The 13,543-nt window shown below is 38.3% G+C and overlaps 1 protein-coding gene across 8 annotated transcripts in view; it reads left to right on the plus strand.

The window, feature by feature from the left end:
- Positions 1–13,543, plus strand: part of LOC135220010 (uncharacterized) — a 397,255-nt gene that overhangs the window by 365,997 nt on the left and 17,715 nt on the right. For all 8 annotated transcript variants that reach the window (XM_064257303.1, XM_064257300.1, XM_064257306.1 and 5 more), the window contains 2 exons: positions 1,421–1,529; positions 8,111–8,334. In XM_064257303.1, the coding sequence (XP_064113373.1) occupies positions 1,421–1,529; positions 8,111–8,334 (333 nt within the window). The remainder of the gene's footprint in view (positions 1–1,420; positions 1,530–8,110; positions 8,335–13,543) is intronic.

Below are 13,543 nucleotides of genomic sequence, written 5' to 3' on the forward strand. Positions count from 1 at the left end.
CTAGTTCCACTCCCTTTCCACCTATAGGGTCTCCAGCACACACAAAGAAATCTGTCCTCCTCCTCTCCATCACAACAACTATCTCCGTCAATTTTCCTGCTAGTGCCTACATTCCACATACCTGTTCTTATCTTCCACTCTTTCATGAACTTCTTTGGCTGCAGTTGTGACTGTTGCATTACCCCTCGCCCATTTATCATGCCAGTTATTGGCAGTGGACCTAGCCTTTTACTAAAAAGTGAGAGTGCAAGGCAGCAGTTTCCAGTTATTGGCAGTGGGCCTAGCCTTTTACTAAAAAGTAAGACTGCAAGGCAGCAGGAGTCCTTTAAGTTGCCTTTTACGACCCAGTGGTAGTATTCTTACACCCTTACCTCCGAGAATAAATACAGTTTAATGAAATTCATAATGATAAATAAACATTTAGCATCACTCTTACCCTTATGGAAGGCTTGTTAGTGCATGGAAGGCGGAGAGGAGGGGAGGAGGAGAGATTATTGCTAGGAAGGGGAATCCCTCTCCAGAAGGACTTCAGGTCATTTTTTTTACTTGCGCTAGGAACAGCTTGAGTCACTGAACCCCTGTTGCACAACAAAACTGTCCATAGACATTTGTTTCTGGCCTCTCTTTAAGATTTGCCTAAAGTGAAACGAGGCATTGTCATTAAACATGTTAGAGACGGGTTACATCTTTGTTGGGATGATAATTCTCCTCAAAATTTTTTACATCACTCCACTTTGCAAACATGTCCATAATCACTAAAGTAGGCACAGTATGTATGCCCATTCACTTTTTGAATTTTTCAAACCAGCCTCTGCTGGCCTTAAATTCCAGCACTTGTAGGCATTTTCTTAAGGAGATCGACATGCAGCATCCTTGCCTTTCCACAAATCATTGCCTCCACACTTTAGTATGAGTTCTTTTTTAATTTCTATAGTGTTTCTTGCACTTTCTTAAATTCTATAGTGTTTCTTGCCCTTTCTTTAATTCTATAGTGTTTCTTTAACTTTCTTTGTCCCCACGATGCTCATTTAGCAGTTGCACTTAAATTAAAAAGTATGTACGAAAAAGCACAAGAAATAATGAACACAAGGGCAGAATGGCTCTAGTCATATAAAGTGTCTTCTTTGGGTATTCTCTACTGTGAATTGTTATAGGGTATAGTTGAAATAATGTTATCCACCATGAAATAAAACAGTGGTTGAGATGTTGCTAAATCACATTTTAACATGGCATGTCTCATATACCTATTCCTGAAGGCAGAACTAGCTCCAACTCTGTCTGTCACCATACTACTCTGGAGGCTTGGAAGGAACTGTATTCTTCCCAAGTACCCAAAGTACATTGTACTTTTTTTTTGAATAGGATGTTTGCTTATGCATGCTGCTGCCACTTATGTGAATAATAATAATAACTTTTTCAGGTTTGTGGCCTTCGATTTACTTTAGTATCTGCTACAACTTCGTACATGCAGCTGATATCTGGGAATGCTAGTTACACTGGACCACCCAATCTTATTGAGTACTCTATAGGTATGACTTGAGTTAAAATCACGTTCTAACATTTGTGCATAGGTTCGAATTCAACCATGTAAGAGACAGCTTCTTCATTTATTCTCAACTGGGATTCAAGGCTTTTTGTGATAAACATATCACAGAAAATGTGTTCAGTATTTTAAATACAAGTGGTTGTATATGAACAATAAGCAAAATAAAAAATACATTTTATGATGTATTTTTTATGAATGCATTATCCATTGAAGTTGAATGTATAATGCTTATCCAATTGTAGGATATAGAAGCTATGGAAAAGTTTGTGATAATAGAGAAATTCCATGGTGAGGTCCTTAATGAAAACTTTTCCTTGGTTTTTTAACTTTAGAGGAGAGGAATCTTAATTGGATGGTTTGCTAAGAAATTCAGGCCTAGTTTTAGATTTGTATGTATTGCAATATATGCATAGTATACGTACATATTCATATTTGATGATATTTCAGAATTAGGTTGCCAGTAAGATGCAAGCTTCAGTTAAGTAAGTTTAAATGCTCCCCGACTCTTATTTTTTGCTCAGAATTAATGACCAGTTTCAGCAACATTAGCTTTAGTAATGTGATGTATATATTTTGCACATTGTACATCTTTTCATTTTGTTCGTTTTTAGAAAAAAAAATTTTGGGGGGGAAAAAATATTGTTTCTGCCATTTGTCTAATAATGATTATATTCTTCACTTTCTGCATTATAGTATGGTATATTATTCTGTATTTTGGTTCATATGCTTCTCCAGCTTTGATTGCTGGGACAGCAAAAAGATGCTGCAATGAAGGTGTACTCAGTATCTCCGTAAGGCTTGCAGTGCCATAAGTCAAGCTTTGATAGATCCCACACAGAAGAATTTAGTTTTTTTAATTAAACATGAATATACATATTTTTAGTACATCAGTTTACATTCTTTCATGATCAAAGAATTTCAGTGATTCCTTATCAGTAAGGAAATTATAGCAATAACAAGTTACAACTGTCAGGCACATAGAGTTCAGGCTCTAAACTGCAAGTACTTTTCATGTTGGTTATCATCTCCCTCTGTGAGATTAAAGTGACACCTATAACTAGAAAGACAGCCTTCTGATGGTATTGGATATAAAACATAGAAGCCAGGCCATAAGGCCAAAAAGGGAGATTCAGTAAGGCCTTAGGTGGTCATGCTATGGATTCCACCAGAAACTGATAAATCTCAGAGTGCTTAATTGCTAAGTAAAATAGGGCTGCCCCTGGCATTAGCCTAGCATGGATGTGTTGTCATCAGTCAAGAGATACAGCAGAAGCTAAGAAATGTGGTCCTAGAGGTTGAACTTGAGATAGATCTGGTAAAAGCAGAAGATTTGTGGTTGTTCTTTCGATTTTCCCTTTGCTAGTGCATTGCACGTACATTTGTGGTTACTAAAGAATGAATTGCAAAGAAGGTCATTTGCAAGGGCTATGATAAGCCAATGTCATTTTTCTCCAGACAGGATGAAACACTTTTGGAAGATAATTAACTGGATGTCAAACCCATACAGTGTTCCAACCATATAGTACAGCCCCCATCTTCAGATACTAAAGTCTCGACCCAAGAGGTTAAGGCATAGTTTTTTTTCCAGCTATGGAGTTGAATATGTATACTATAAATGTTTCTTGAGGGAGTTACCTGCCATAACTACAATATGCAAAGCACCCTTTTTTCTAAGGACTCCAGGGTGTCAAATGATGCCTCCAAGGGCAGTAGAATAGTCTCCTACCTTGATTAAGGCTTTTCTCTCATTTTGTTTATGATCATATACATACTCATTAATATTGCCTTTACCAAGTGGAATGTAGCTCTAGAGAAGTGCTCCAACTATGTCACTTCCTTAATGTGGCAAAGTACTTCACCTATCCAACTTTACGGCTGCTGATATCTTTGGGGGAATGATGAAAATGCTATTTATAAGCTCTATAGTATAGCCATTTGAGCAGCAAGGAGAAATCTTTGGGCAGCAAGGAGAAATCTGACAGGTTTCAGTCCTGGTCTTATACGTATGTATATAATTTTACATACTGCTGAGATGCAAGAATAGAGGAAATTAATGGCTGGATGTACTACTTTCCCATTTCAGAAGTAGGCAGCTTCACCAGAGAGCTCCAGTTGCTCCATAAACCCTAAGGATCTAACACACAAACTTCCTGTCAGAGGGCAGAAATCACAGATTATAGGTTCTTGAGGATTGTGTCCATGACATGGGTCTAGCAATGATATAGCAACTCTTATACACCATAATATGATCTGTTGAAAGTTAACGTACTAGGATTCAGTTAGGATTCGTTTTCTTTTGGTACAATTGAACATGGTGTGGTTATCTGCTGCTCAGCAAGGCAATGACCCTGTTGGACAACATTTAAGGGGATCTCCTTTGGTGGAGTGATCCTCAGAACCATTAGGTAGGTTCCTCTGGTGTATCTATTCCTGAAGTTCTGCTTCTCATGGATGTGCTGAAGCAATGTTATGAAGGCTACCCACTAGATCTCCAGGTTATAGAGATGCTGAAATCAATATTTGTAGGTTTGAACTTCCTTTGTTCATCATATAAAGAAGTAAGGCATTCAGAATCATGACTGAATTCAACCTTAGTGGCATACCATATGAAACCAAGTTGGCACAAGGTTCGAAATCCTGTGTCATAAGGAGATTATCATTCTCACCAAGAAGACAATGATGAGACCTTATCCTAAGTTTTGTTCTAGAAGGGAACAGCATGGCCATGGACAGCCTCTGCAGAAGAATAAAGTTTCTCTGATATCTGGACCTGTTTGCAACATGCAAAAGCCAACAACTTCCAGCATATGGATCTCCAAACCTGGAATGTCAGGTAATAACAGAGATGCTTTTCTACAAGCCTGGAACAAATGGAAAACAATCTACGTACCTTTCCTCCATTGTTCCAGATTTTGAATCTATTGAACATACTCCCAACTTTGAATGGAACCACCTAAGTAGTGACCCTAAATTGGCCAGAGTTATTGATTCCTGCCACTTGAACAACAGGTAGGAAAATCAGTTCTGATGCTCTGTTGTTCTGTCCTAAGCAGTAGGATGGGAGCCGTCTATGCATCCTCTTTCCTGAGCTGTGACTTTCATGTGCGAATTTTAAAAATCTGATCTTCCTAGCATTGCTCCTTAGGGGGGTTACTGCCATCACTGCATCTCATGAGGTGCACTGTAGGCATTATTTAGGGTTCATTGCAGCATCCCTTCAGCCCAAAGCTGCAATCCATTTCAGTCCTTTTATTGTACCTCCGTTCATATTATCTTTCCTCCATCTTACCGCCCTTCCTAACAATTGTTTCGTAGTGCAACTGGTAAGTTTTCCTTCTGTTGCACTATTAAAACTTCCTTTACTTACAGTTTGCCTTTCAGCACTGAATGACATCATAGGTCCCAGGGCTTGTCCTTGGGCCTAAGTTTTATAATCCAATATAAATAGACCTAGCAATGATAGGTATATTTGAATTGGAATATAAAATTAGGCCTAAATTTTATATTCCAATTCAAATGTACCTATCATTGCTAGGTACCTGGTGCAACAACTGTGGACTTCATTTATTCAACAGTATCAGTCTGTAAGGAATTGTGGTTGGGTTACATTCACACTGAGAGCCCAGTTGAAATCTCATTTGAAACAGTTCTAAATTTTCTGATATACCCTCTTGAGGACAAGTGCCTTTCTATTGAAACAGTTATAGGATTGAAGGCTTCATTGTCAAAAGCCTTGCTTTATGGTTTTGGAATTGATTCTGTGAGTTCGCTTCTCTAGTCCTTTGCACTGTGAAGACCAGCTCCTGCAAGGGCTTCCTATTACATGGTCCCTTAATAATGTTCTTTGGCGCATGTCATCCACTCAGTTTAGTGCTTCAAAAGGCAGTCTTCTAGACTTTCTGGGCACCAAGAGTTCAGATTTTGGCTCATCATTCCTGGTTAAGTATAAGGACCCTATGCAGGAGAAATCCTCCATTCTGGTAAGGGAACTCAGTATTTTGCCTGATCTGAGTACTCCAGGTTTATCTACATGTCACTGTGAATGTCCCAGATAGTTTGCTTTTCTTAGGACAAGCAAGCCACTCTCTCTCTACATGGGTGAGAATAAATTTAGTGTCTGATTAAAAAAAGCCGACCCTCTCACTCCTTTTCTAAGTTGCATGGTATTTGTCAGGTGAGTACATCACTGGTTCTCTTTGGAATTTTTTTTGTAAGACATCTCATGAGTGTATACGGTAGTCATCGAAGGCTATATTCCTCAAACACTACTGCTATGAAATGGAGCAAATTTAACAGAACTGTGTGTCAATAGGTGGCATGGTGAGTTCTGGCCCCAGGGGCCCCTTAGTAGAAAGGCAGTCTTCTTGATACTGTAGTCATGCTGAGATATTCCTGCAAAGGCACAATAATCCCACAGCCTAACCAAACATTGTTGGCTTAGTCACTGTAGAACCACACAAAGGTTCATGTGTGTTTCATATTCTCTATTGTTGAACTCTTAATAGGTGTTTGGAATAAAGAATGTGAGTACAGTAGTAAGTTATGCGACTTTGCTATGGAAAAAAAGATTTCATCTGGATCATTAAGATTTTTTCATTGGGAGCTAGGCCTACTTTGTCCTTGTCAATCTCTTTTGTATGCTCCTTTTAGGATGAACAGTGGCTGCACTATAAAATCAAGGTTTTGATATTTGAAAAACTTGTTTTTGGTAGCCATTGTAAGCCTTCAAACCCACTGGCTTTCCATGACAAAAAGGCAAGGGAATCTGCGGTGGGTGATTTTTCTTTAACAGACGGGTGAGTAGTCGGAAAAAATGGCTGACTTACGCGTTGTTGCCACAAATATGTAAGAAGGATGAAGGAAAAACTGAGGTAATTGCTATTGGCAAGGAACAGAGCTCTCTTGCTTTGAGCTCTTTTGTGCTCTATAACTGTGCCATAAAGCACTATTCTGGCTAAGACCAACTGTGAAAGAATTCACATTGGTCTCTCTTGTGGAGCCTTCGTGGAACCATAAGAGTAACTCCTTTGAGGGCTTTCAGCAGCTACCAAAAATAAGTTTTTCCTGTGTCAAAACCTTTTTATTTGTCTGGGTCATAGGGATTTTTTAAATTATGAGCTAGGCCATTGCATCACCTGTCAATTTATTTTGTGCTCCTCAGCTGACAACAGTGCCTATGCTCTCAAAAAACAAGTTTTGATGAAGGACAAACCTATTAATGGTAGCTGCTGTGAGTCCTTAAACCCACCCGCTTTCCCTGATGAAAGGGCATGGTGATTAGTTGTGAGTTTTTCTTTCACAGACCTGGTGAATAGTGAGGAGTTGGCCAACTTGCACACTGTTGCTACATCTATGTGCGTAGGAAAAGTTGGGAAACCAGGAAGATTCTGTATGCAGGGGAAAGAACCCTCTTGTTAGTCCTTTTTTACACTCTATCACGGCGTCAAATCAGAGGCGCTATTCGGGCGAGGATCAACTAAGAGATTTTTTTTTATATTGGTTGGTCTGCCTTATGGAGCTGTGGTGGGTCCAAAAGAGCACCACTTTGAGCACTTACAGGGACTACCAAAAATAGGATACATATATTTTTTTTATCAAAACCTGTTATTTCATTACCAAATTGATTTCCTCAAACTTACCAGTATACAAAATTGTGATGCAGCTTTCTTCAGCTGATACTTAAGGTGTATTTAGTTGCTATTTATTTCCATGTGTTATAGCACACTAGATCTAAGTGTTTTATATTCAAAAGTTTTTATTTCATTCACTGCAATACATTTTTACAGCTTTTACCAGGATGCTTGGGCAGGAAGCCCCCACAGCTTATTGAGAGTTTTAAGTTTAGTTCTCATTGCTAGATGATTTGTCACAACGATATTAATCAGTGGTATCAACTTTGACTTTTTTCTAAAATGCTGTACTATATGATGGAGTTTTTTTCATTGTCCTGTTGAAATGAGGGTTAGCATTATTAGATTAATTAGACCATGAGTCATTTCTAGACTCAGATGCAGGTAAAGCAAAGAGACTGAAATTACCCTTCACATAGAAGAGCCGTTGTCTATGGTTTACAGTGAGCCATGCAAAGTCAGCATTAATTTTTAAAAAGCATTCTTATAATAATCCAGATACATATTTTGTCATTTTTCTGTTAGCACAAAACAGTCATGCAATAGTTTCATTTTGAAATTTTGGTTCAGGAATTGTACCAATCTACTGAAAAGTCCATTAGTATGGCACAGAGGCTTAAGATACCAGTAAACTTGCACTTGTTTTCATATTTTAAAGTAGACACAACTGTTAGCATTGGTTCCATGGTAAACAGGGTTACTGCTTAGCTTACAACTTGCTCTGCAAACCATAGATAGGTGATACTAAATGTTGTTTACAGTCTTCAAACCATAGGTAGGTGATACTAAATGTTGTTTACAGAATGCGATTTCGTATTTAAAGAAAGACTGAATTTTGCAAATAACTGTAAATTCAGTGGACACTGCTGTTATCATTGCTTTCATGATGGGCTATTTACAATATATGTAATATTTTATATACTTTTCCATCCAGGTGAGGTAAGCACAGAGACAATTGATGCGGGGGAGTTTTCAACTGTTGAAGTGCAAATACGATTCAGACGACGTTATGGATTTTACATGCTTACTCTTTATATTCCTACTACATTTCTGATTATAACTGCCTATGCCACCTTTTTCTTCAATCCATATGATTTTAACTCAAGAATTCAAGTGGCACTTACATCACTCCTCGTCCTGTCTTCGTTATACACTCAAGTTAGTTGAAGTTATTTTTTTTTATTCCTGTAGATGAAAATTCTAATGTATTTTGCAATGTGTTCCTTTATCTCATGCTCTGAAGTTTTGGTTTTATTGACATAATATTTTTTTAGTTTCTTTTATAAATAAGATTAATAATTTAGAGTGTTTAGTCCTTATTTTATTTTGAAATTGCATGTATAGCATGAGAGCTGTTGTAAAAATATGTTGAAGTTTCACATAAGCTAAATAGAGTGTCAATCACTGGAGTGGTGATCTCCCCATTGAGTATGTGACCTCGAGCGGCCATATTAAAAGGTCTCGGTCCAGCTCATAGTACTATACTTTATTACTGTTATTATTTTTATCTTTTTTACTATTATTTTTATTATTTTTACTATTGTTTTGATTTTTTTTTTTTTATTCATATTATTCAATATTATTCATTATTCTATTATTATTATTATTCTTATTATTATGTTTTTTTTTTTCTTTTTTTTTTTTTTGCTCTATCACAGTCCTCCAATTCGACTGGGTGGTATTTATAGTGTGGGGTTCCGGGTTGCATCCTGCCTCCTTAGGAGGCCATCACTTTTCTTACTATGTGTGCCGTTTCTAGGATCACACTCTTCTGCATGAGTCCTGGAGCTACTTCAGCCTCTAGTTTTTCTAGATTCCTTTTCAGGGATCTTGGGATCGTGCCTAGTGCTCCTATGATTATGGGTACGATTTCCACTGGCATATCCCATATCCTTCTTATTTCTATTTTCAGATCTTGATACTTATCCATTTTTTCCCTCTCTTTCTCTTCAACTCTGGTGTCCCATGGTATTGCGACATCAATGAGTGATACTTTCTTCTTGACTTTGTCAATCAATGTCACGTCTGGTCTGTTTGCACGTATCACACCCTATCCGTTCTGATACCATAGTCCTAGAGGATCTTTGCCTGATCGTTTTCTATCACTCCTTCAGGTTGGTGCTCGTACCACTTATTACTGCAAGGTAGCTGATGTTTCTTGCACAGGCTCCAGTGGAGGGCTTTTGCCACTGAATCATGCCTCTTTTTGTACTGGTTCTGTGCAAGTGCCGGGCATTCACTTGCTATGTGGTTTATGGTTTCATTTTTTGTATTGCACTTCCTACATATGGGAGAGATGTTATTTCCGTCTATCGTTCTTTGAACATATCTGGTTCTTAGGGCCTGATCTTGTGCTGCTGTTATCATTCCTTCAGTTTCCTTCTTTAGCTCTCCCCTCTGTAGCCATTGCCAATTGTCATCGCTGGCTAGTTCTTTAGTCTGTCTCATGTATTGTCCTTGCATTGGTTTGTTGTGCCAGTCCTCTGTTCTGTGTGTCTTTCTCCTGTCTCTGTATATTTCTGGGTCTTCGTCTACTTTTATTAGTCCTTCTTCCCATGCACTCTTTAGCCACTCTTCTTCACTGGTTTTCAGATATTGCCCCAGTGCTCTGTTTTCGATGTTGACACAGTCCTCTATACTTAGTAGTCCTCTCCCTCCTTCCTTTCGTGTTATGTATAGTCTGTCCGTATTTGCTCTTGGGTGTAGTGCTTTGTGTATTGTCATATGTTTCCTGGTTTTCTGATCTATGCTGCGGAGTTCTGCCTTCGTCCATTCCACTATTCCTGCGCTGTATCTGATTACTGGCACTGCCCATGTGTTTATGGCTTTTATCATATTTCCGGCGTTGAGTTTTGACTTGAGTATCGCCTCGAGTCTCTGCATATATTCTTTCCTGATCGTGTCTTTCATCTCTTGGTGTTTTATATCTCCTCCTTCCATTATTCCCAGGTATTTGTATCCTGTCTCATCTATGTGTTTGATGTTGCTCCCATCTGGTAGCTTTATCCCTTCGTTACTCGTTACTTTGCCATTTTGTATGTTGACTAAGGCGCATTTTTCTATTCCAAACTCCATCCTGATGTCCCCAGATACAATCCTTACAGTCTGGATTAGGGTATCTATTTCCTTGATGCTCTTACCATACAGCTTGATGTCGTCCATGAACATCAGATGGTTGATTCTGTTGCCTCTTTTCTTGAGTTGGTACCCGGCATCCATCTTCTGTAGTACTTTTGTCATGGGAATCATGGCTACTACGAAGAGTAGTGGGGACAGTGAGTCGCCCTGGAAGATCCCTCTCCTGATATTAACCTCTGCTAGTCTTATTCCAGAGCTTGTAAGTATTGTATTCCAGTTGCGCATTGTATTTTTGAGGAAGCTGATGGTGTTTTCCTCTGCCCCATATATTTTCAGGCATTCTATTAGCCATGTGTGTGGTATTATGTCGAAGGCTTTCTTATAGTCTATCCATGCCATGCTTAGGTTGGTTTTCCTTCTTCTACTGTTCTTCATAACCATTTTGTCTATCAGGAGCTGGTCTTTTGTGCCCCTACACTTCCTTCTGCAGCCTTTCTGTTGGTGTGGGATGGTGTTTGTCTCCTCTAGGTAGTTGTATAGCCTTTCACTGATGATACCTGTTAGTAACTTCCACATTATTGGTAGGCAGGTGATAGGCCTGTAGTTACTGGCTATATTTCCCTTACTCTTGTCTTTTTGTACTAAGGATGTTCTTCCTGTGGTCATCCATTTGGGTGCTTGGTGATTTGAGATACAATGCTGGAGTTGTTCTGCTATTCGTGGGTGTAGGGCCTTGAAGTTTTTGAGCCAGTATCCATGGACTTCATCGGGACCTGGGGCTTTCCAGTTTGGCATTTTCTTTAGTTGGTGTCTGACTGTGTCTGTCGAGATGTCTGTGAATCTTTGTTTTATTCTCCCTGTTTCTTCTTCCTTGACTTCCTGGAGCCATGTTGCATGTTTGTTGTGTGATACCGGATTGCTCCATATGTTTTCCCAGCGTCTCTTACTTGGTTCGGCTTCAGGAATTTCTGGGTGGTTGTCTTCCCCTCTTAGTTGGCTGTATAGTCTTTTCTGGTTGGTTCCGAATAGTTTGTTCTGTTGGTATCCCTTATTCCTGTTCATGTACCGTTGGATCTTATGTGCTTTGGCCTTAACCCTCTGTTTTACATCTTCTATTGTGTTGTTTAGTCCCCTCTCTTGTACTTTGTATTTTTCGTTGAGTTCCTCCCTTGTTTTCTTGCTTCTTAGCCTTTTTTCTGCCATCTCTTTCAGTTTACTCAAGTCAGATCTCATCACCATGATTTGCTTTTCCAGGCGCCTTTTCCAAGGAGGTTGCTGTTTTGGTTTCTGTTGGGTTGGTTGTGCTGGTGGTGTTGGTGTTCGAATCCCCATCAGTTCTGCTACTAATCTTGCTCCTGCATATGTCAAGTTATTTGTTTCTGTGTTCGAATCCCCATCAGTTCTGCTACTAATCTTGCTCCTGCATATGTCAAGTTATTTGTTTCTGTGATACTGGTGGTGTGTATTATGCCCATTATTTCATTGACCTCACTTGTTTTCTCCCTTAATTTCTTGGTGTTGTAGGCTTTCATGGAGGGGATCTTTGTTCTCTCTGTATCTGGCTCCATCCATTGTCTAATCTTTTCTACCCATTCCGTCCTCTCTGTTACTTCGTCGGTGTTTCTTCGTGTGTCGTTGTTTGATACCTCATCCTCCTTGTCGTCTTCTGTGGCATTGTCTCTCAGTTCGTCTTCGAGTAATTCGTTGTCGTGTGACATTTCCCTTTCCAGTTCTTCTCTTTCTGTTGGGGAGAGCCAGTTCTTTTTCTTTATGTTCCTTACTTGGTCTGCCAGCCTCTGCTCTGTTTGGGGGGTGTTATTCCTCTCATTCCAGATGTTGACCAATCTTCTTCTATATCCTCTCTCCGTCGGGTTGCTTCTGATGTAGCATCTCCATATTTCCTTATTTTCTTCTCTTATTATTATTATTCTTATTCTTATTATTATTATTATTATTATTATTATTATTATTATTATTATTATTATTATTATTATTATTATTATTATTTTATTATTATTATTATTATTATTATTATTATTATTTTATTTATTATTATTATTATTATTAGTTATTAAATTATTAGTGCTGGGCCCAATTTCACAGAGAAAAATTACCTTACAAAAACAGGTTAGCTCAAGCACTCCAATCATTGTGGTCAATGCCTGAGCATCTGCTCTTAGATCTAAGCAGTTCTAGCATAAATGGTTCCTGTAAATTACAGGACTCACTTAGCATACAGTCACTTAGCACTAACTAAACAGTAATGCAAATTCACTAAACTAACATTCACAATGCACTTATGCTCACTAAACACTCTCACTTGCTATACACTCACTAAATACACACTTGCTGTACACTCACACTCACACTCAATAACTAAACACTCACCGAAACTCAAAACTCACTAGGCACTTGCTATACACTAAACACTCATAAAACTAAAAACTCACTATACCACAAACGCTCAGTAGACATTCACTAAACACTCACTTAATCTTAAACATTCAGTAAACACAAAACACTCACTAGACCCTTAAACACTTATTAAACACCAAATACTCACTAAGCCCTATTCTCATTAAGCCCCTAAACACTCATTAAACACTAACCAGTGAATGAACATCCATCCAGCACTCATTAAACACTCAATAAACACGTACACACTAAACACTAACATTCATTAAACATTCACTGAAAACTACCTACACACTAAATACTTACTAAACTAAAATTCTCAAGGCATTCACTGAACACTAACTAAGCATTCACTGAATACTTACATACTAAACTTTCACTAACATTTAAAAACATTCACTAAAGCCCTAAAGACTCACTAGACATTCACTGAATAATTACACAATAAACATTCACTAAACACTACCATTCACAAGACATTCACTAAACCCTAAACTCTCAGTAAAAATTCACTAAACCCTAAACTAAACATTCATTAAAAAATTACTCATAAACATTATTACTAACTAAACCCTAAACATTTGCCATACTCTTACTCATTAAACATTAACGATAAAAAAAAAAATAAGTTCAATTTGTGGGTTACCAGACCTGTAAAAATGGGCGCAAGTCTTCGCAGCACCGCCCTAGTGGAAGACCACGGAGCTACATAGCACTGGTATAGAGATCACAATTCCAGGTATATATATCCTCTATGGTGGAAAGTCCCACTTCCTTCAAACCCTGGCTCATTTAATTTGGTGGAAAGGTTAAATGTCAAAAGTAATTTCTCATTACTGAACTTATTATCATGGGGTATCACAAAACAAACTAA

This window comes from Macrobrachium nipponense, chromosome 1, assembly GCF_015104395.2.
Source record: "Macrobrachium nipponense isolate FS-2020 chromosome 1, ASM1510439v2, whole genome shotgun sequence".
NCBI classification, from domain to species: domain Eukaryota; kingdom Metazoa; phylum Arthropoda; class Malacostraca; order Decapoda; family Palaemonidae; genus Macrobrachium; species Macrobrachium nipponense.